Genomic DNA, 22,872 nt, shown 5'->3' with positions numbered 1-22,872 from the left:
ACTACGACCCTGAACGAGGCATACGGTGGTGGCAGGAGGTGGAAACCCTTGAGGGTGGCATCACTATGGCTTGAGAAGCGCCTTTAGGCGCGGCTACAGGGGATGGAGAAGCAACACGTATGTGTCTCTCGCGAGCGTATCCCCTTTAAAGCTTGGGAACTACAGGTAGAGAGAGCTATCCGACGCATCGGATTTATCTCTGTCTGAAGACTGGCTAACTGCGTTTGAAAAGCGATACAGGCTACGCCTGCGACAGCGATGCCGGGAAGCAGCTTATGCTGATGCGGAAACTGCACGAGTCAGCCGCAAATAGTTACAGCAAGTGATAGAGCTCTACAGATCTTTACAACATGGACGAGACCGGGCTGTACTATTCAATGACACCCGCGCGATCTATCTGCACCTAGAGCACTCGCGGAGTAAAGAAGAAGACAACTAGAATTATCCCAACTCTAACTGCAAGCGTAGATGGCACGGACGCGCTAGCTCCCCTCTTCATGACATCGATCAATTACAGGCAATGAAATGGAGCCAATAAATATGGGTCAGGATGCAGAAGCAGAGTGCGATCAAAAACGGCTTGACGCACACTGGTTTCTTCTTTAGAAATGTGGATGAGGGGGCTGCCATGATGATGACAGTTGACAGGAGAGCATCATAAACACATCGCTGATGCACTGTCCGTTTGCCTGTAAGACCTAACATTTAATATTCATATCTAGATCTATCGGGAAGTGAGAGCGAAGTCTGTGCCTGGTAGTTTTGGGTGACCACGAAAATCGGCTCCCAAAGTGCATAATCAATCTTCGCTGGAGGTCATTTTTTATACTTGCGTAATTCTAAGTTATGCAATCGATCAGAATCGTAAATTTTAAACCATATGAATGGGTTTAATAGCGCAAGCTTACAAGTTAATTGACAAGAATGTACTGTTTCTTAAAAGTGATCGACATATGGTTAATATGTCCGGATTGAAAATAGCGACTTCATGAAAAACAAATCTACCACAATTTGGAAACCAAGCATTTCGAGGCATTTAAGTTTTTTCTAAAAACCTAGGTATAAAACCTGGATATATTTGGGAGCAAGCCTAAGTCTCAATCATTGATGATGATTTATAATTCTTCACATTTAGCATATAGATACAAGATTGAGAGCTGGGGCGATCACCAGCATCTCCCAGCGTAGCATGCACTGCACAGTGTCAGAGGCGTTACGTTGTGCGTGCTCCTCGCTAGAATAATCTGTGCGTCCTGCCCAACGCACGTACTGGCACGTCTCGCCCGTGATTGAATCAATCACATCGTATATTCCGACGGACAGAGCGACGTCAGCCCACACGAGCTTTCCAGATAATTCTTCATCTGACAGACGCTGTGCTTTGTCAGTAGTTACACTGTGTGTACCCAAGACGCAGCCTCTTCCCGTCACTACACCGCTATTGTCCTCTAGGTTAGACCTGTTCAGCCGGCATTCCGTGCTGATATTATCGTCCAAGTCGGACCTGCTCAACGGGAAATCCCTCGTGTCTTCAATGAGAAAACGCGCGACGACGGACCGAAAGACGTTTACATCACCGGTAGAGGAGACGTCGTGTACAACCACAAAAGCGTTTGGGGCCATCTCCTGTATGACTTGTAGGCGCAGCGTCTCCGCCTTGATTTTCCTGGACCGCTCGAGCTCCAAGTCATTGACCAACGTTGTCCGCAAAATGTCGTACACATTAAGTCCGGAGAATTGTTTTGTGAATACGAACTCCATCACACCGCAGTCTATCGTCTGGTTCATATCCCAGCCAAACGCTTGCATTCGGTGTGTATGCGTGATATTTGACGGCTGAAGTAGTCGAGATTCAACGTGATGGATATTGCGCTTGTTGTCCAGGATGATTCGTGTAAAATCCCAGTCGGTTAAGCGATGGAAGCCGAGTTCTTTCTCGGCCTGAGCGTCGTCAAGCACGTCGAAATTCATTTGCCAGCTGTGGCTCTTGGTACCTGCTCCGCACACGATATCGGCCTCCTCAAAGTCCACGATTCGTTGTAATTGTCGCTCCCAGGTTATCTCCTGCTTGAGCAAACTCTGAAGGTAAAGATTCTCTGCCCCAAGTCGTCTAGCTGTGTCAACAGCCTCAGCATACTTAGGTCGCTGACATATTTGAGACAAAGCTGTATCTCTGGTGTGTGCTGAGCGCTGAGACAGCTCTTTGTACTGCTTCTCCAGTGCTGAAACGGTGGTCTGCATTTCTTGCAGCTCTAGGCGCCGGCGTTGTCTCGCTTCACGCATGCACTCGCGGTTCATCTGGCGGTGCCTAGCCAGTTCGGCTGGGCTCCTTTCGCGTGGCTGAGCCATCGATTCGCGTCGGTGGGTGCTGCCTGCAGAATGGAAAATGAAGTGTAAACGAAATTTCTTTGAATCCTGTTACAGTACATGTATTAGGCCGGTTTCTTCTTGCTATCCGGCTGCTGCAAACGACAAAAAGCGTAATGGTTTCAATTTTATGACCAAAAGACGCGCTTTTTGTCATCGTCCCCTCACCAGCTACATGTACAGTCAACATGTAGCTTTCAGGAAGCAATTCAGCAGTACTTCTGTACTGTACTGTTTAAGCAGTTGTTTTGTAATTGTTTAGTCCGGTACAAAACTTGTAAATGTACAGTAATCCCCGTCTAATTCGCAGCACACGTCAGGCCATGATTACGATCGGTGGATCAGGTACGTGATCATTGTGTCTTCTCTGAACAGAACTGTACTGACCATGAAATTTGACGTGAGGGATCATCATGAGTGAGCGCAATTTCAAAAAAGACGACAAGTTCCCGAAACCTATTCAATGTATTTAAAAAGGTGTAGTGTTCCATCGACTTCAGCCACCTTAAGCCTATCTCTTGAGGTGGCTAACGTACTTGAACGTGAGGTAAATAGCGAGCTGAAGCACGGCCCAGATCACGAGTAGCCCCGCCATGAAGTCGTACTTGCGCTCAGGGTGGAAGTCGTACGTCTTGTTCACGAAGGCTGCCACTGTCATATTCGATGCAACACCTGCCTTCGTTGTCACCGTGATGATGTCCTGGTTGTCGCCGAACTGAATGCCGGCCAATGCAGAGAGCGAGTAGTACGAAGGCATTAAGTACTGGAACCACTTGTAGCCTGGCTTCATCGCTGTTCGAGGCAGCAAGAAGCCCGAGAACAGGTTGAACAGGCACGACAGCGCGCCGACAGCCACGTTCGCGACCTTCTCGTTCGGCATCAAAGCAGACATCCACTGGCCCACGTATGTACATGCTGACGTGTAGAGATAGAAGATGAACATGAAGAAGAAGAAATCTTCCAGATTATCACTCCAGCCGACCAGCCAGTACTCGATGGCCACGAACAGGATAATTACCACGATCAGATACGGCACCTCGGCGAACCAGAGCGACAGACTGTACGGTAGCGGACCGTAGTAACTCGACATCCGTTCGCGGTAGAACACGGCGCGTTCGGCGCACGTAACCTCCAGCACCGTCATGAGGTTGATGACTCCGATGAAGTCCATACTGTTGTAGATGAGACCGATGTGCGAGTTGATCTTCTTGACACTAGCGGCAGATAGTTGGTAGAACGTGGTGCCGAAAATGACAGCAAAGATCGGGAACAGGAACATGCGCATAAAGTTGTACTGCGGGTTGCGCCAGTACGTGAGCTGCTGCTTCTTCGTCAGCTCCTTCAGCTGGTTCCAGAAACCCGTCGCGATGGGTTTGTAGTTAAGTGTGGAGTGTCGAACAAAACTATCTGACACTTCGCACAGCTGCAGAGTTCGTTCTCGGTTCTTCTTACCGAGTTCACTGTTCGTGTACTCTACCGAGTAATCCTTTACGTCTCGCCCAATGCCAGCGCCGATGACTTCCATCATATACGTCGCCGGGTTGTACTGCGGGTTGATTTCCATCGTCCCAGGGATTGAAATAAAGTACTCGAGCATCTTCACCGAGTCCACGCCAAGGTCGCCGAAGTACGCTGTGAAGCCTCCCTTCTGAAGTAGCAGCAGTCCATCGAACAGCTCGAAGATTGAGATACTGGGCTGGTGGATCGTGCACAGCACCGTGCGGCCCGTTCGCGCGATCGACTGTACGCCGCGCATCACAATCAGGGCCGAACGTGCGTCCAAGCCACTCGTCGGCTCGTCCAGGAAGAGAATACTGGGGTTAGACACCACCTCCACGCCGATCGTCACGCGCTTCTTCTGCTCCACAGAGAGATGACCGACCATCTCGCCAGCAATGGGAGTGAGCTCTAGCAACTCGAGTGTCTCGGAAACAAGATTCAAGCGCTCCACTTTGGTGAAATTTGGCGGTAAGCGCAGGTTGGCTGAGAACACCAGCGCCTCGTAGATCGTCGCGGCCTCCGAGTGAATGTCCATCTGCTCGCAGTACGCCGTGATGCGACTGAAGTTGGCCGGGTTCTTCGGCTCACCGTTCACGATGATGTCACCAACAATGCGTCCACCCGTCTTGCGTCCGGCGATCACGTCCATCAGCGTCGTCTTGCCGGCTCCTGACGACCCCATAAGCGCCACCATGCGACCAGGCTCGAAGTGCGCCGTGATACCGCGTAGAAGCTGCTTCTCTTCACCAGACGGTAGAGTCACATAGTACTCAAGGTCTTTGATACACAAATAGGACGGCGTAAACGGTAACCCGCTGCCTTTGCCAAACTTGATGGCTTCGGAAGCACCTGGCGTGTTCACTTCAACGTACACGTCGCCTTCCTTTGACCTGTTATCCCCTAAAGTCTTTGCACTGACACCCGAGTACTTTTCATATCTGATGTAGTGCAGCGCCAGTGCGTTGAGGGTCGTGAAGAGGAAGTAGTAGGCTAGAAGAATACCCACTCCAAACCAGATGTACTCGGTGCCCTGTGAGATCGAGAAGCTGTCGAGCTTCTTCTTACTCTCTTCGTGCGTGTAGCGGTGACTCGAAAACTCTGATAACATGTTACTACGTAGCGCCCAGGAGATCGGAGAGAACCAGTACATCCAGATCCAGTAGTCCGGGATCAGGTCGGCCAGGATAATGTTGCCCGAGAACAACAGGAAGAAGCTCACAGAGATCGAAGCCAACGCCTGCCCTACCGTGATGCTAGGAGACAGCGCACTCAGCATCGTCATGTACGCACTAATCGCATGCTGGAAACACAGCAGCACCAGGTAGAACACAATGTACTTCTCGAACGTCCTTGTCAGTCCACTCATAAAGTAGAAGAGCGTGCCCAGCACGAACGACACCGCCACGTTCACTGGGATCTGCACGACGCTCTCGGCTATCGCGTACGACGACGTGCGGAAGAAGTTGCGAGGCCGTTGCTTGTAGAAAACCTTACGAAGCTGGAACGAGATGGTGATCTGCTGCCACGCTTGACGCTGGAACAACGCGATACTGAAGAAGATCATACGCAGGTAGTACGCCGAGGCCACATTATAGTAGATCATGCCCATAACCAGACCGATAATAAGCGCTTCAAGCAGCTTACCCCACAGTAGAGGAGGGTCACGCAGCCAGATGAGCTTCTGCCGGCTCAGTAGCAGCATAGTGCTGGGGATGAACGCCAGTCCGAACTCGGATTTGTCCTTGGAGCGCGCCAAGTTCGCGACACTTTGCGCCTTCTTAAAGTCCTCTGCACTATCGAATTGGTGCTCGTTGAAGCCCTTGCTGATGGAGTCTAATGTATTTTTGAAGATACTGGATTGGCAGAAGAGGGTGTTGAACTCTTCTGCCGAAACGGGAAGTTCCTTAACGTCGACGCTCCCGTTTGCATAGCGTTGACCGCGACCTGAGGTCACCTCGATCAGGAAGTCAGCAGGGTCTACGCGTGGGGGGCACGTGAAGCCACGTTCCTTAAAGTAGTCCAAGATGTCGACTCGAGGTCCGTGATACACCATGTGTCCTTCGTGGATCATTAAAATGTCGTCGAACTGTTCTACCACTTCGGGTGTAGGCTGTAGCAACGCTACTACCACCGTTCCTCCCAGCGTGTTGCACCACGTGCGTAGAGCCTTCATGATATCATACGTAGCGGCACTATCCAGGCCCGTGGAAATCTCGTCACACAGGAACAGACTCTGACCACCGACCAGCACTTCACCAACCGTCACACGCTTACGTTCACCACCGCTAACACCACGCAGTAACGCGTTCCCCACGACGGTATCGGCGCAGCTTTCGAGACCTAGAATCTGCAGGAACAGCTCGGTTCGCAGTGCTGCGATGTCCCGCATATCGTCGTGCTGGTCCGCTGGACGTCCGTTAACGCACAGATCAGCGAATTTGAACGTCTCGCGCACCGTAAGCGTCGGGATGTGGTTGTCCGTCTGGTCCACGAGACCCACGAGCTTGGTGAGCTCAATCTCCTCTCCTTTCAAGCCCGAATACAAGATCTCGCCACCAATATCATTCTTGGAGCTGTTAGGGAGCTTACCGGCAAGTGCCTTGAGAAACGTCGATTTACCGGCACCCGGGTTAGCCAGAATCAGCGTCATGGAACCCGGTTTAATGATTCCAGTCATCGGATGCAACGCGTGCTTCGTCTCCATCGGTGACCGCTTCCAAGGCGTGAAGATCTTGGCCAGGTTCGAGCCCACCGTGCTGTGGCTACCTGCTTTAGCCGGCACTTTCACTGCAAAGGACAGATCTTGGAACCGTACTTCGGGGGTCGGTAATTGCAGGTTAATCTTGCGGGACAAGTGGTTGTACTTCTTGTAGAAGCGCTCGAGGCCTCCAACCAGCATGACTTCCAGATTGTTGGCATCCAGAGTGCTGTATCGACTCACTAGCGTGTCATGACTTGAATGGTTGTATGGCTCCTGTAGACTGCGGAAGTGAAGAGATTGATACACCTCGGGCACTCGTGCTCCTTCTGTTGGTGAGTTGCTCTCGGTCTCCGGAAGCAGCAGACTCATGGTACCGCCAGCTTCTGCCGTTCTCTGCTGCCAAGTGGTTTGCTGCTTTCTCTCTTCGCAACTTGGTTTCGATTCTAAAAAGAACAGTCGCTCTGCACCCTGCGAACGCACAAGTGAAGTAGCGCAAACTTCCAAATTAGGTTTAAGAAGGAGAATCACTACTTGGTCGCATGTAACCTACCACCTCGCCCACATCCGCTTTATACCAATAAATGCCAAAAATTATTCTTGAAAAGGCAAACTGCCCGAGTTAGATGAGTGACACATCACACAATTTAAGCGGCTAGTTCTCGAAAAAGAAGGTGATGAAACGAATAGCCTCATCTCGTCGCATTACTTCTGCCTGCCTATAAAAGATAGCGTAGTGTTCACCTCGAATTGCTTTTTTAGCGGATAATTTTAGGCTGTCAAGACAGTGGCTTTCTCAGCCTCGACAAAGTCCCAAAGACCCTGGAGTTGGATTTCCTCTTCGCTGGTTATCGGCCAGCGCACAAACACCCCGGGTTGTCCCCATTATGAGGCAACTGTGACCATTTGACCAGCCTCGAGCACTTCGCCGCTCCACAGATGCTTGTATCTGATACTCGAGCCATCAAGACTTCTTCCGTCGCTGTTGATCTCGATCGGTGGGAGATACACCTCAAGCGCAGTAGCTCTCACATCGTACACTGGCGCCACGTACAGCGCTTCCCCCACCCAGAAACTTTCGTCAATGACAGAACGCGCCGTCGAATCGTTCGGAGAATAAACGATCGGGTGACGCAGCACCGGCCAACCCTTTGCCTGATACTCCGCTTGAAGTGTCACGCGGTACTTCTTGAGACTCCGAAATAGTCGCGTGTTGTAAGCGTGGTACGCCAAAGTCGAAGCGTTCGTGTACGCCTGCACATTGACCTGTGGGATATTCCCCTCATGGGTACGGAACGCCGCGTCACTGAACGCACTAAGCTCGCCCCAGCGTCCAAGCAACGCAGCACTTCGCGTTAAGTTGCCAATAGCAGACAAGATCGTAGTGTATCCACCCACATCCGAGTGCGTGTGGGCGAAACCGGATGCTCCAATGTGGAGTGCACTACTCACCACAGCGCGTAATCCATCTTCACGAGACGCGTCGATGTTCTGGTCGCCTACCTAGAAGAGATTCGTGTGTTTAGCTGAAAAAGTGCCAGCACTGCGGTGGAATCCGATAGTCTCATTGGCTAGGTCCAGTTCCTCGATAACTTCGCGTAGGATAGAGGCCCAGACTGTCGGGTACGCGTTGCGGCACACGCGAGGGTCTACTGTGCTGTGCGAGAGACTGACAGAGTCGTCCACTGCTAGATACTCTCCAAAATCTTGCATTCCGCCAGAAATTGGAACGGAATAGAACTGTTTCTTTACCAGATCCTTAAACCAGTCGACAGTGGTCTGGTTCGACAGATCTAGAATGCCGGCATCGATGCCAACTCCACTGGTAATAGTCCACACACTGTCGTCCTCTGCGGTGGTGTTCGTAACTAAACGCGCTTCACGTTGGGCGATATCGTAGAAGTTTGAGTTGTACCCGGTGCTCTTGCTACTGACGTTGGCCAAAAAAGTGTTGACGTAGCTCAGTGTACGCACATCGTACTGCTCCTGAAGATACGGCACCCACTCGGCCCACGTGGGATACAGCGTCGTGTCGGGCTCCCAGTTCCACCATAGCCGATGGACATCAATACCGTACGCCCCTGCCTGCAGTCGAGTCCCCGACCAGTCTTGGAGCCAGACACTCGCTAATGGCAAGCTCGCGTTCTGTGCGTCTCGAATGACCCCCTCGACGAGCTCCTGTCCGCCTTGGATGCCCAGAATGGCTCCGTCGTTCACCCAATCCGGTAGAGTCGGTTGTCTTCCCGTGACTGTCGTCAACGCACCGATAGCGTCAAGCAACACGTTGCCACCCGTGACTCGACCAAGCCAACCACTAATTGCAGAGCCCTCGTATTGAATCTCCACAGTTGTAGACGACGAGGCAGAGCGGTCCCCTTCTATGATGTCGCCTGCTAGGTAACTCTTTGCCGTGTCTTGAAACGGAGAAGTAGCGTTACTGGCGAGATTGAAGAGTGCGTAGCTGGTACCGTCCAACACGATCCATCGTCCAAGAGACGACGTAAGGGAAGCGACAGCCGTGTACGTCGTCAATAAGGAGCCACCAGCGAACTGACCGGAAACAGAAGGGTTGGCGTTAAGTACCGAAGTGATCGGCTCTTCACCGCGACCAGCTCCACCTTCGCGGGTCCAGACAGGTACACGCCAACCGCGTAGGTTCCCGATTCCAGTCTGTTCACCCAATCCGAAGAAAGCTTCTTCGGGTGGAGACTCGTACGCTAGGTAGACGTTGGCAACGTCAGAGCCGTCGACACTTGCGTTGAAGAGTAGCGTTTTGCGAATGATCGGGGTCCAAGGAGAACGACAACGTCCAATTCCATTCCGAGCCACCGAATGAACCCGCGATGTTTACGTATTGCGACGTTGAAGTCACATCACCAATGGTGAGATTCTGAGCCGGGGTCCCCACGGTATCGCCGTTCAACTCGAAGTTTCCCGACGATTGGGTGATCGTCGTGATGTCCTACACCACCTCTAGGGTCGGGTAGTCCGCGGCTGTTTAGGGAGTACGGTCTCGAGTAGTGGCAGGAACGGTAGCACAAGATAACTTAATACACCAAAAAGCTTCTTGTTTGTTTCTCTCACTCAGCTTAGGCAAGAGGTAGTAAATGTAAGACTGAGACTAATGAACGAGGGCCTACCGCCAACTCGCTTTCCTATACACGACACCGCTTAAGTATATCTTGATCCAAAAGAGTCCTTCTCCATGACATCCGTCCTCGTGCGGCGACAGGAAGGTCCGAGACGCGGTCCTCCTTGCGCATCCGGCCTTGTCCCCCGCCACGTAAGACGATAGGAGGGAACTCGCACACCGTTCCAGTTCTCCACCGTAGCGTTCCAATACAATCACACCATAACTTCACCAGTCTCTTGTGCGAAGTGAGTGGGAGCTTGCGGGGTCAACGGGAACCAGCCTCCCGCCGTCGCAGCACGCTGACCTTCGCCGAGGTCCCTTGTCACAAAAGCCGGCCCGCCAGCGCCTGGCACGACGCCTACATTCCCGGGTACGGGACAGTGAGTCCCGTCGAAGCCGAGACGAAAGCGCGGTCCGAAGCAGCTAAAAAGAAACCAGGTTAGTATTTACTCGTCACTATCGCCAACCACAGACGACAATACGTACACTTCCACACTTGGTCGCCCGCAGAATTCACCACTTCGACTGATGTCGCGTCGACATCGATTTCGACGATGAACAATGTTCCTAGTGCGTACTGGTCTGCAGCTGCGTCAATGCAATGCGCTGCCGTTCCGATCGACGTAGCAAGGATGACAGCAGTCGGTCTCATCTTCGGGTTCTTGTCCAGCTTGTTATCGCGCTGGAGAATTGAAGAATGGCAGATTTCCCTCAAGGTAGCGTTTACATGTATGTCGGTGGGCTGGAATCTTAATTTCAATGATCGACCTCGTGAACTTCCGCTCTCCCGACTATCATGCCGATGTGGCCGTTCGGTTGGTCAATGGTGCTTCGAAACCACGCCAATCAACGTCCTGGAAGGCCACGCGTGAGAAATTGACAACCTCCGTGTTTTCCTAATGTATGATGGAGATGAAATGCTGATCGAAGACTATCCTCGCCATGGACAGTGCATGACTGCTTACGTGACAGAAATGATGTCGACGCCCAGTCTGCAAGCGAAGTCACGTCAGCTTTTACTTTGGTCATGCTACAGCGGGTTGGGACCGGTGCATCAACGGGGCTCCTGTCTTTAAGGATCGTTTGGTGAGTTGTGATGTGAACCGTCAACTACTGTAGAGAACGGGCCTCAAAGGAATGCTTAGTAAGGATTCCTTGCTATAAGATGGTAATTTCTTCTCTAAAGAAAATTATAAATGCAGTTGTTAATGGAAAATAACAAATGGTCTTTGACGACAGTATTTTGTCATCGACGATGTGTTTAACGCTTGAGGTGGCTCACGTACTTGAACGTGAGATAGATTGCCATCTGCACCACGATCCAAATGACGATCAAGCCAACCATGTAGTCGTATTTGCGATCCGGACGGAAGTCGTACGTGTTGGAAATGTAGTCCGCCACCGTCATCTGCTTGGTCGAGTTGTTCGCCGTCACGGCAATGATATCCTGGTTCTTACCGAACTGCACGCCCACCAGTGCTGCGAGCGAGTAGCTGGACGGCATGACGTACTGGAACCACTTGTAGCCGTGCTTCATGGCTGTACGCGGCAGCAAATAGCCCGAGAACAGGTTGAACAGACACGACAACGCGCCGACAGCTACGTTCGCCACCTTCTCGTTCGGCATCAGCGCCGACATCCACTGACCCACGTACGTACACGCCGACGTGTAGAGGTAGAAGACGAACATGAAGAAGAAGAAGTCGCCGGCGTCGTCACTCCAGCCGACGAGCCAGTACTCGATCGTCACGAAGAGGATGATCACAATGATGAGGTACGGGATCTCAGCGAACCACAATGACAGACTGTAGGGCAACGGACCGTAGTAGTTCGACATCCGTTCACGGTAGAACACGGCGCGCTCGGCACACGTGACTTCCAGCACCGTCATTAGGTTGATGACTCCGATAAAGTCCATACTGTTGTAGATGAGACCGATGTGCGAGTTGATCTTCTTGACACTAGCGGCAGATAATTGGTAGAACGTGGTGCCGAAGATGACAGCGAACAACGGGAACAGGAACATGCGCATGAAGTTGTACTGCGGGTTGCGCCAGTACGTGAGCTGCTGCTTCTTCGTCAGCTCCTTCAACTGGTTCCAGAAGCCCGTCGCGATCGGCCGGTAGTTGAGTGTCGAGTGGCATATAAAGTCTTCCGACCCCTCGGCCAACTCTAGAGTGCGTTCACGGTTCGACTTGTACAGCTCGCTGTTCCTGTATTCCACGGAGTAATCCTTGACGTCACGGCCAATTCCGGCGCCGATAACCTCCAGCATGTAAGTAGCGGGGTTGTACTGCGGTCGGATCTCCATCGTCCCGGGGATTGAAGCGAAGTACTCGAGCATCTTCACTGAATCTACACCAAGGTCACCAAAATACGCCGTGAAGCCACCCTTCTGAAGTAACAGCAGACCATCAAACAGCTCGAAGATTGAGATACTAGGCTGGTGGATCGTGCACAGCACCGTGCGGCCAGTACGGGCGATAGATTGAACCCCACGCATCACGATCAAAGCCGATCGCGCGTCCAAACCACTCGTCGGTTCATCCAGGAAGAGAATACTGGGGTTAGACACCACCTCCACGCCGATCGTCACGCGCTTCTTCTGTTCCACGGAGAGACTACCAACCATTGCACCAGCAATTGGACTGAGTTCCAATAGCTCCAGCGTCTCGTTCACAAGGTTCATACGTTCGTCCTTCGTGAACGTCGGCGGTAGACGCAGGTTAGCTGAGAACACCAGTGCCTCGTAGATCGACGCGGCCTCCGAGTGGATGTCCATCTGCTCGCAGTACGCCGTGATACGACTGAAGTTGGCCGGGTTCTTGGGCTCGCCGTTCACGATAATGTCACCGACAATGCGTCCGCCAGTCTTACGACCTGCAATCACATCCATCAGCGTCGTCTTACCGGCTCCCGTCGCACCCATGAGCGCCACCATGCGACCGGGTTCGAAGTGCGCTGTGATGCCACGGAGAAGCTGTTTCTCCTCACCCGATGGCAGTGTCACAAAGTACTCGAGGTCCTTGATGCACAGGTTCGACGGCGTGAAGGGCAGCCCACCGCTCTTGACAACACCGCTGTTAGGAGCACTTGGTGTACCCACTTCAACGTATATCTCGTCATCCGACGGCTTGTCCGTCATGGTCTTCACACTCACACCCTTGTACTTCTCGTAGCGGATGTAGTGTAGAGCCATGCCGTTCAACGTGGTGAACAGGAAGTAGTACAAAGCAAGAATGCCAATACCAAACCAGATGTACTCGGTACCCTGCGAGATCGAGAAGCTGTCCAAGAACTTCTTGCTCTGAGCATCAGTGTACCGGTCACTTGAGAACTCCGAGAGCATGTTGCTACGTAGCGCCCAGGAGATCGGGGAGAACCAGTACATCCAGATCCAGTAATCCGGGATCAGGTCGGCCAGGATAATGTTGCCCGAGAACAACAGGAAGAAGCTCACAGAGATCGAAGCCAACGCCTGCCCTACCGTGATGCTAGGAGACAGCGCACTCAGCATCGTCATGTACGCACTGATCGCATGCTGGAAACACAGCAGCACCAGGTAGAACACAATGTACTTCTCGAACGTCCTTGTCAGTCCACTCATAAAGTAGAAGAACGTGCCCAGCACGAACGATACCGCCACGTTCACTGGGATCTGCACGACGCTCTCAGCTATCGCGTACGACGTCGTACGGAAGAAGTTGCGTGGCCGTTGCTTGTAAAAAACCTTACGAAGCTGAAACGAGATGGTGATCTGCTGCCACGCTTGACGCTGGAACAACGCGATACTGAAGAAGATCATACGCAGGTAGTACGCCGAGGCCACATTATAGTAGATCATGCCCATAACCAGACCGATAATAAGCGCTTCAAGCAGCTTACCCCACAGTAGAGGAGGGTCACGTAGCCAGATGAGCTTCTGCCGGTTCAGTAGCAGCAACGTGCTGGGGATGAACGCCAATCCGAACTCCGATTTCTGCTTCGAGCGTGCCAGGTTGGCTACACTTTTGGCCTTCTTGAAATCCTCAGCATTCTCGAACTGGTGCTCGTTGAAGCCCTTGCTGATGGCCTCGTGGGTTCTCTTGTAGATGTCCGATTGACAGAATAAATTATTGAGCTCTTCGGGTGTGACAGGGAGGTCTCTGGTCTCCACGCTCCCGTTCGCGTACCGGTGGCCTCGTCCCGACGTCACCTCAATGAGGAAATCTGCAGGGTCCACACGTGGCGGACACGTGAAGCCGAGGTTCTCAAAGTAGTCCAGAATATCAGTTCTAGGACCGTGGTAGACCAAGTGGCCTTCGTGGATCATTAGGATATCGTCGAACATCTCCACAACTTCGGGTGTCGGTTGCAGTAGTGCCACAATGACAGAGCCGCCCAATGTCTTGCACCACGTACGCATGGACTTGACGATGTCGAAGGTGGCGGCACTGTCCAGACCCGTCGAGATCTCGTCACACAGGAACAGACTCTGGCCACCGACCAACACTTCGCCGACAGTCACACGCTTACGCTCACCGCCACTCACACCACGCAGCAGAGCGTCACCGACCACAGTGTCGGCACAGCTCTCCAGACCCAGGATCTGCAAGAACAGCTCCGTACGGAGAGCAGCGATGTCCCGCATCTCCTCCGGTTGGTCTTCTGGACGACCGTTCACGCACATGTCGGCGAACTTGAACGTCTCACGCACAGTCAGCGTCGGAATGTGGTTGTCCATCTGGTCGACCAGTCCGGTTAGTTTGATCAAGTCGATCTCGTCGCCACGCAGGCCTGAGTACAAGATCTCGCCTCCAATCTCCGCCTTCGAGTTGTCCTGTAGCTTACCGGCCATGGCCTTAAGGAACGTCGACTTGCCGGCACCCGGGTTGGCCAGGACCAACGTCATTGAACCTGGTTTGATGATGCCGGTCATTGGGTGTAGTGCATGCTTGGTCATCATCGGCACCTTTTGCCACGGTGTGAAGATCGACGCCAGATGAGAGCCCACTGTGTTGTGGCCACCTACGCTCGCAGGGACCTGTACCGAGAACGACAGGTCCTGGAAACGCACCTCGGGTGTAGGTAGCTGTAGGTTGACCTTCCGGGACAGGTGGTTGTACTTCTTGTAGAACTTTTCGAGGCCACCGTTGAGCATCGCTTCCAAGTTGTCGGTGCGTAAGGTACTGTAGTGGCTGGCCATGGTGTCACCGCGGTGGGAGTACGGGTCTTGCAGGCTGCGGAAGTTGAGCGACCGGTACACCTGCGGCACTTCTTCGGTGGCCGCCGGGGCCTCCGGCTGCAGCAGACTTCGCTTGTCGTCCGACATGGTGGCTCTAGGAACCGGTCAGCTTTGAGTCGATCTCTGTCTTGAGCTGGAGATAGGAAGAGACTGGCGCAGCGCAGCGAAAGATGCAAAGTGAGACTGCCGACGTGCGAGCGGTGAGTTATGTATGGGATCAGTAAAACTCCCAGCGGGTCGTTACAAGTCTCCCATTGCTGCAGTGTTTTCATGCGTCGCATGTGGCTCTTAGGGACTGCGGCTGTCCTCTATTATTAAAGAGTGATCGCTAGGGAGCAGCAGCTCGTCTATGAAAACCCAGGGGGGGCGGGGGGGGGGCTAAGCAGCATCGTGCTGGTTTCTTCACATTAAAGTGGTCGCGTCTCAGCAGTCGCATCGTTGCTATGGAACGAGGAAGCCTGTTCCGGCGTTTTGTGTAGGCTAAAGATGAATCTAAGTCGTTCATTAATCGCATACCTTGATACGTTAAATGGGTAGGATTTCAGGTTCCTCTCCCCGACCATCCGGTGGGTCGCGCAAGTACACTTCACGCAGAACACGCGGGGCTGCAAAGGCAAATATCGTGGAGATCACGTTCTGATTCAGCTCACTGAGTGGGCGTCTAGCACGAGTCGATCTGGTCGCTCTTCTCTTCTGTGGCTTACTGGGTGCAACTGGCCTGGAACACGTCGAAACGACACTGAGGAAGGCGATCTTAGTGTCCATCGAGAGTGCGAGCGAGCGGCTGAGAGGCTCCAAGTGATGGCGTCGAAAGTCATCCAGATAGATAAAATGTCCGAATGGCACAACCACGTCGAGATATTCCAGCGATTTATTGACCGCCAGCATGTCCAGAAGAGCTCGTAGACCCGCTTGAAAGGCTGGACGGTTGTTGTGGTCTGCCACAATGATGCCCCAAGCTGCCCATTGGTCGATCTGGTGGACACGCAGTCGACGCACACACTTGGCAAGGGGGTTGTCCACACTCGCCAGGGCATTCGCAAGTGCGACGACATCGTTCCAAGCCACTGTGAGGTCTGGAATAGGCTGCTTGTTGGCACGATACTCGCTCAAGTTGAGTCGAATGTCCATCATATGCCCGCCACAAAGCGACAACTCCTCCAGGTTGGGACAGTTGAGAACGATTTCGTTCACGTCCACTTCAATGTCCGCTATATTAAGTGTGAGGGTCTTCAACAAGTAGCCAATTGCCGCCAGAAATCTCGGTAAGCCGTCCGAGATCGACTCGTCTTGTGCAAAATCAATTTTGAGGTCCGTCACGCCACCAGCAGAGACGGGAGACGTATCCTGCAGCTCCAAGTCTGTGCGTTGTACGTAGCATCGACCATAGCCTGGAACAAGAACGTTTACCCACTCGCTACTGCCGTCGTCACCGAAGATGCGAGCTGAGGTTATGGGCGTCTCGAAGGTCAAATGCTGGGCTCCTCTTGGTGGCTGGCCTCGCTTGTTGAGCTTGTAGTGGAGCCGAGCGCCCGCCTTTATCGTCGCATCTCTGTCCTCGACAGCACCTCGACTGAGGCCAAATAGTTCTTCTTCCGGGTGCTTGGACGTCAAGATGGCTGAAAAGGCCTCAACGTCCGATACACTCATTCTACCGATCTGAGAAAGCGCTAGAGATTCCAGTGCAGAGCACGCGCGTGCTCGTTTGGAGAACAGAGCGTAAGCCAGCCATCTCCACCAGTGACGGCTAGTTGTGGGGTCGTCCGGGTCCATTTCCAGCAGCATCTCGAACTTCCTGGTACTCTGGTTCACCACGAGTGCCGAGCCCATCGCCTCGAAGTTCGTCGGGTTGATGGATCCATCGCACTCCAAGAGGATCGATCCGAACTGGAGCGGCAACGGAAGATCATCAGCTTCACGACAGTAGCGACTACTAGCGAGTTCATGGCTGCGTCGCGTGTCGCCAAAGATGGAGGACATCAACTGGCCAATCGCCTTCCGCGACGTATACTCGTTCTCTTCCAGCCCACGATTCATGAACCAGAGCGAGACATTTGCAAACCACGTATTGTCCTGCCCTAAAGTCTGCATAGTCTCGGCCAGGTCGGGCGTGATCTTGGTGTCGTTGAAGCTTGCGATCATGGGTTCCAGTACAAACGTGCATCGCAGATTACAAGGCTCGACGTCTCGTTTCTTGCGACTTCGTTCGTATTTCTGCCACTCTTGTTGCAAGCGTTTTTCAGCGCAGTGAATCTGCTTCAGGGGCTCGAAGTCTTCACACAAAGACTCGTAGGAGGCCGGATGCGTCATTGAAAAATGCACTCGAACTGGAATTTTAATGTCGACTCCAGGCTTGTTCGACGCCAAGTGCTTGTCCAACGATGCGATCCGCTTGAGCGCCTTTAAATACGCGGAACTGGCATGTTCCCGTTGGTGGACGCCACAAAATTTAACAATATCATTTTTGAGAGATTCAGGGTATTTCTTCTCATCTCGAAGGAAATAGAGCACAAAGTCGGCCGGGAGGTGCACTTCAAACGCCCCAGTTGTGCAGCGTCCAGTGTCGCAATAGCTGCGTCCACCTCATCGCCAGCACTATTCGCCGTCCGTGCTCTCCTCTGCGCGTTTAGTACCCGTCGCCGCTTTATCTCCTTCTTCGCGTACTTTCATAAAACAACTTTGAAAATCCTGATTATTGGAATAAAGAGGCTCCGGTTCTTCCCAAAATGATTGGGTGACGTCGTGCCGGGTTGGCAAGTAGACGTCCAGTCGGCGGCGTTGAAAGACCCAGACGTCTTCTTCACGTGGCCACACGTAGCTGATTCGGTGCTGCAGCACTTGGCACCAGGGCTTCAGGAAGTCCCATCGCCGCTTCAAAGCCAAAGTCGATGGCGCCATTGTTGCAAACAACTTGCTGTTGCCCACGTTTTAATTGTTAAATCGAATATTAATGAATGTTTTCCATTTCCAGACAGTTAGTGAAGTTAAATTTAAGCAATAATTGAATTGTTTTGTTTATTGAACAGAAATAGTTTTGGGTTTTTAAAATAATTGGATTATTTAGCATTAAATGTGAAGCTGGCCACATACGATCAGCCAATAGCATCGGTATTAATAAGCACCTCAAAGGCGCACATATGAGCGGGTAGATTACCAGCAGAATGTGTGATCGTGGCGATAACGAGCTTCGAGCGCCAGGTTTGACTAAGCTCGCTTCCCATGCGGCACCACCCAACCCAGACGGTTAGACCTATTTTACTCTACCGATATTTTGAACCAGTATCTACGATAAGATCGGCGTGGCATTACCAATCATCCACACATATCGTCCTCCATAAAGTCCTTTCCCTTCTCCTCTCCCAGAAGACACGTTCTCTTCCTGGCAAGTGACCAACCTCCCCATGGATGCTTTGCGCACGGAGCTCTTCAGTCCTCACTCTTAAATTTCCCTCGGCCAGCCGAGGACTCCGTTCGGTTGACTATCCAGCCGAACGACACACGAGCCGCGACACCTCTAGCTGTTTCCTACCTTTTCGACGGAGTCCAGGATGAGCTTGTTGCAGCCCGAGGCCAACGATGCTGGCGAAGAGGTGCCCGGCGTGTACCGATCGCTCAACTTCCGCAGTCTACAGGACCCGTACTCGCACCGCGGAGGTGACACGATGACGAGTCGATACAGCACGCTGCGAGCCGACAACCTCGAGACGATGCTCAACGGCGGTCTCGAGCGTTTCTACAAGAAGTACAACCATTTGTCACGCAAGATCAACCTGCAGCTACCGACGCCCGAGGTGCGCTTTGAGAACCTGTCGTTCTCGGTGCAGGTGCCGGCGGAGGCTGGTGCCTACGGCACGGTTGGCTCGCACCTGAGCTCCATCTTCACACCGTGGCAGAAGGTGCCCATGACCACCAAGCACGCGCTGCATCCGATGAGCGGCATCATCAAACCGGGCTCTATGACGCTGATTCTGGCCAACCCTGGTGCCGGCAAGTCGACGTTTCTGAAGGCATTGGCCGGCAAGCTGCAAGACAACAAGCAGACGGAGATCGGAGGGGAGATCCTGTACTCAGGTTTAAAAGGTGAAGACATTGACCTGATCAAGCTGGTGGGTCTGGTTGACCAGACGGACAACCACATCCCGACACTCACGGTGCGCGAGACGTTCAAGTTCGCAGACATGTGCGTGAACGGGCGTCCGGAAGACCAACCGGAGGCGATGCGCGACATCGCCGCTCTTCGCACCGAGCTGTTCTTGCAGATCCTGGGTCTGGGGAACTGTGCCGACACCGTGGTGGGTAATGCGCTGCTGCGAGGTGTGAGTGGTGGTGAACGGAAGCGAGTCACGGTGGGTGAGGTGCTGGTCGGTGGCCAGAGTCTGTTCCTGTGTGACGAGATCTCCACGGGTCTGGACAGTGCAGCGACGTTCGACATCATCAAGGCGCTTCGCACGTGGTGCAAGACGCTTGGCGGTTCGGTCATTGTGGCACTTCTGCAACCGACGCCTGAGGTGGTGGAGCAGTTCGACGATATCTTGATGGTCAACGAAGGTCACATGGTGTACCACGGACCTCGCACCGAGATCCTCGACTACTTCGACGAGCGCGGCTTCAGCTGTCCTCCACGTGTGGACCCGGCCGACTTCTTGATCGAGGTGACGTCGGGTCGCGGAGACAGCTACTCGAACGGTAAAGTGGAGCGGAAGGACTTGGCCGTGACGTCCGAGGACTTCAACAACCTGTTTTGCCAGTCGAGCATCTACATGAAGACGCACCAGGCAATCAGCAAGGGCTTCAACGAGCACCAGTTTGAGAACCCGGAAGACTTCCAGAAGGCCAAGAGCGTGGCCAACCTGGCGCGCTCGAAGCAGAAATCGGAGTTCGGGCTGGCGTTCGTCCCAAGTACCATGTTGCTGCTGAGCCGTCAGAAGCTCATTTGGCTGCGAGACCCGCCGCTGCTCTGGGGAAAGCTGTTTGAAGCCCTGATCGTGGGTCTTGTGCTCGGTATGATCTACTACAACGTGAGCTCGACGTACTACCTGCGTATGATCTTCTTCAGTATCGCGCTGTTCCAGCGTCAAGCGTGGCAGCAGATCACCATCTCGTTCCAGTTGCGCGGCGTCTTCTACAAGCAACGGCCACGCAACTTCTTTCGCACGACGTCGTACGCTATTGCGGAGACGGTGGTGCAGATTCCGGTGAACCTGTCGGTGTCATTCATCCTGGGCACGTTCTTCTACTTCATGAGTGGACTGACCCGGACGTTCGAGAAGTACATCATCTTCTTCCTGGTGCTCGTGTGCTTTCAGCACGCCATCGGCGCGTACATGACGATGCTGAGCTCTCTGTCGCCTAGTATCACGGTGGGTCAGGCGCTGGCGGGTATCTCCGTGAGCTTCTTCCTGTTGTTCTCTGGTAACATTATTCTGGCCGACCTGATCCCGAACTACTGGATCTGGATGTACTGGTTCAACCCGCTGGCGTGGGCGCTGCGCAGTAATATGCTGTCCGAGTTCTCCAGCGACCGGTACACGCCCGCACAGAGCACCAAGTTCCTGGACAGCTTCTCGATCTCGGAAGGAACAGAGTACGTCTGGTTTGGCATTGGCATTCTGGTGGCCTACTACCTGTTCTTCACGACGTTGAACGGGCTGGCGCTGCACTTCATCCGCTACGAAAAGTACAAGGGTGTTAGTGTGAAGTCCATGACGGACAACGCTCCGGAGGAAGACAACGTGTACGTGGAAGTGCGCACGCCCGGGTCCGGGGACGTCGTGCAGTCAAAGGCCCGTGGCGCCGGTCTGCCGTTCACGCCGTCGAACTTGTGCATCAAGGACTTGGAGTACTTCGTGACGCTGCCGTCGGGCGAAGAGAAGCAGCTACTGCGTGGCATTACGGCGCACTTCGAGCCCGGTCGCATTGTGGCTCTTATGGGTGCAACGGGTGCCGGCAAGACGACGCTGATGGACGTGATCGCCGGCCGCAAAACGGGCGGACGCATTGTTGGTGACATCATCGTGAACGGCGAGGCCAAGAACCCGGCCAACTTCAGTCGCATCACGGCGTACTGCGAGCAGATGGACATTCACTCGGAGGCCGCGACGATCTACGAGGCGCTGGTTTTCTCCGCCAACCTACGATTGCCTCCCACGTTCACGGAGAAGGAGCGGATGAACCTTGTGAGCGAGACGCTGGAGCTGCTGGAGCTGTCGCCTATCGCTGGCGAGATGGTGGGTCGCTTGTCTGTGGAGCAGAAGAAGCGTGTGACGATCGGTGTGGAGGTGGTGGCCAACCCGAGCATCCTGTTCCTGGACGAACCCACGAGTGGTCTGGATGCTCGTTCGGCTCTCATCGTGATGCGAGGCGTGCAGTCGATCGCCCGCACGGGCCGTACGGTGCTGTGCACGATCCACCAGCCTAGCATCTCGATCTTCGAGCTGTTCGATGGACTACTTCTACTTCAGAAGGGAGGTTTTACGGCGTACTTCGGCGACCTTGGCGTGGACTCGGTGAAGATGCTCGAGTACTTCGAGTCGATCCCCGGAACGCAGGAAATCCGACCGCAGTACAACCCGGCCACGTACATGCTTGAAGTGATTGGCGCGGGTATCGGCCGTGACGTCAAGGACTACTCGATCGAGTACAAGAACAGCGAGCTGTACAAGTCGAACCGTGAACGCACTCTTGAGTTGGCCGAGGTGTCGGAAGACTTTATATGCCACTCGACGCTCAATTACACACCGATCGCGACGGGCTTCTGGAACCAGCTGGGTCACTTGGCTAAGAAGCAGCAGCTCACGTACTGGCGCAACCCGCAGTACAACTTCATGCGCATGTTCCTGTTCCCGTTGTTCGCTGTCATCTTCGGCACCACGTTCTACCAGCTGTCTGCGGGCAGCGTGAAGAAGATCAACTCGCACATTGGTCTCATCTACAACAGTATGGACTTTATCGGAGTCATCAACCTCATGACGGTGCTGGAAGTCACGTGTGCCGAGCGCGCCGTGTTCTACCGTGAACGCATGTCGAACTACTACGGTCCACTGCCCTACAGTCTATCGCTGTGGTTCGCCGAGGTTCCCTACCTGATCATCGTGATCGTGCTGTTCGTGACGATCGAGTACTGGCTCGTGGGCTGGAGCGACAACGGAGGCGACTTCATCTTCTTCATGTTCGTCTTCTACCTCTACACGTCGGCGTGTACGTACGTGGGTCAGTGGATGTCTGCTCTGATGCCCAACGAGAAGGTGGCGAACGTGGCTGTCGGTGCGCTGTCGTGTCTGTTCAATCTGTTCTCGGGCTACCTGCTGCCGCGTCCGTCGATGAAGGCCGGTTACAAGTGGTTCACGTACCTGATGCCGTCGAGCTACTCACTTGCAGCACTTGTGGGCGTGCAGTTCGGCACTAACCAAGACATCATAACGGTGACGATGGGCAACGCGTCGACGGACATGACGGTGTCCGCCTACATCGAGAAAACGTACGACTTCCGTCCTGAGAGCAAGTACAATTTTATGGCGGGACTGCTGGTGATCTGGGTCGTGCTGCAAGTGGCCATCTACCTCACGTTCAAGTACGTGAGCCACCTCAAGAGATAAGTAGAAGCGCAAGGGCTTGATCGCTGCTGTAGGTTTATCTTGATGGTCTTAAGCGGCATTCGTTTTGACATGTGAATACCAGATAAAAAACGTTTTGTATTTCAGAGTCCTCATTTCTTAGTCGTCTGTTAAGTTTTATTAGCGACTTCGTAAACGTACTCGACGATGTAAACTCAGCTGGAGCACGCTTGTATTGGTTTGAAACGGGTCGCGAGTTCCTCTAGCAATCCATAATCTTCCTGGAAGCACTTTTGATGCAGGTAATGCCGACAAGGCCTGTACCTGCGGCACCGTGAAAAGTTTTCAAGGTGCCACCACCGGTAATTGAGTAAAACTAGACGTAAATCCTTGCCGG

General features: G+C 53.3%; 6 protein-coding genes across 6 annotated transcripts; 1 reads left to right on the top strand and 5 right to left on the bottom strand.

Moving 5' to 3' along the window:
- Positions 1-1,131: 1,131 nt before the first annotated feature.
- PITG_13584 (uncharacterized protein) lies at positions 1,132-2,298 on the bottom strand (the record flags this gene model as incomplete). The annotated part of the gene is made up of 1 exon (XM_002899740.1): positions 1,132-2,298. The coding sequence occupies one exon, from the start codon at positions 2,296-2,298 to the stop codon at positions 1,132-1,134; it is 1,167 nt and encodes a 388-aa protein (XP_002899786.1).
- Positions 2,299-2,694: 396 nt separating this feature from the next.
- PITG_13583 (ATP-binding Cassette (ABC) Superfamily) lies at positions 2,695-6,937 on the bottom strand (the record flags this gene model as incomplete). Its single annotated transcript, XM_002899739.1, has 2 exons — positions 2,695-2,734; positions 2,904-6,937. 2 exons carry the CDS (start codon positions 6,935-6,937, stop codon positions 2,695-2,697), a joined length of 4,074 nt encoding a protein of 1,357 aa, XP_002899785.1.
- A 592-nt stretch (positions 6,938-7,529) lies between these two features.
- On the bottom strand, positions 7,530-10,653 carry PITG_13582 (glycosyl hydrolase, putative; the record flags this gene model as incomplete). Its single annotated transcript, XM_002899738.1, has 6 exons — positions 7,530-7,535; positions 7,577-8,056; positions 8,159-9,317; positions 9,370-9,455; positions 10,193-10,275; positions 10,647-10,653. 6 exons carry the CDS (start codon positions 10,651-10,653, stop codon positions 7,530-7,532), a joined length of 1,821 nt encoding a protein of 606 aa, XP_002899784.1.
- A 306-nt stretch (positions 10,654-10,959) lies between these two features.
- On the bottom strand, positions 10,960-15,009 carry PITG_13581 (ATP-binding Cassette (ABC) Superfamily; the record flags this gene model as incomplete). Its single annotated transcript, XM_002899737.1, has 1 exon — positions 10,960-15,009. The coding sequence occupies one exon, from the start codon at positions 15,007-15,009 to the stop codon at positions 10,960-10,962; it is 4,050 nt and encodes a 1,349-aa protein (XP_002899783.1).
- A 438-nt stretch (positions 15,010-15,447) lies between these two features.
- On the bottom strand, positions 15,448-18,143 carry PITG_13580 (uncharacterized protein; the record flags this gene model as incomplete). The annotated part of the gene is made up of 3 exons (XM_002899736.1): positions 15,448-17,338; positions 17,727-17,836; positions 18,045-18,143. 3 exons carry the CDS (start codon positions 18,141-18,143, stop codon positions 15,448-15,450), a joined length of 2,100 nt encoding a protein of 699 aa, XP_002899782.1.
- A 327-nt stretch (positions 18,144-18,470) lies between these two features.
- On the top strand, positions 18,471-22,517 carry PITG_13579 (ATP-binding Cassette (ABC) Superfamily; the record flags this gene model as incomplete). The annotated part of the gene is made up of 1 exon (XM_002899735.1): positions 18,471-22,517. One exon carries the CDS (start codon positions 18,471-18,473, stop codon positions 22,515-22,517), a length of 4,047 nt encoding a protein of 1,348 aa, XP_002899781.1.
- Positions 22,518-22,872: the final 355 nt, after the last annotated feature.

This window comes from Phytophthora infestans, genomic scaffold, assembly GCF_000142945.1.
Source record: "Phytophthora infestans T30-4 supercont1.29 genomic scaffold, whole genome shotgun sequence".
In the NCBI taxonomy this organism is placed as follows: Eukaryota; Oomycota; class Peronosporomycetes; order Peronosporales; family Peronosporaceae; genus Phytophthora; species Phytophthora infestans.
The sequence above is the reverse complement of the archived record's forward strand: the minus strand, read 5'-3'. Positions and strand labels throughout refer to the sequence as shown.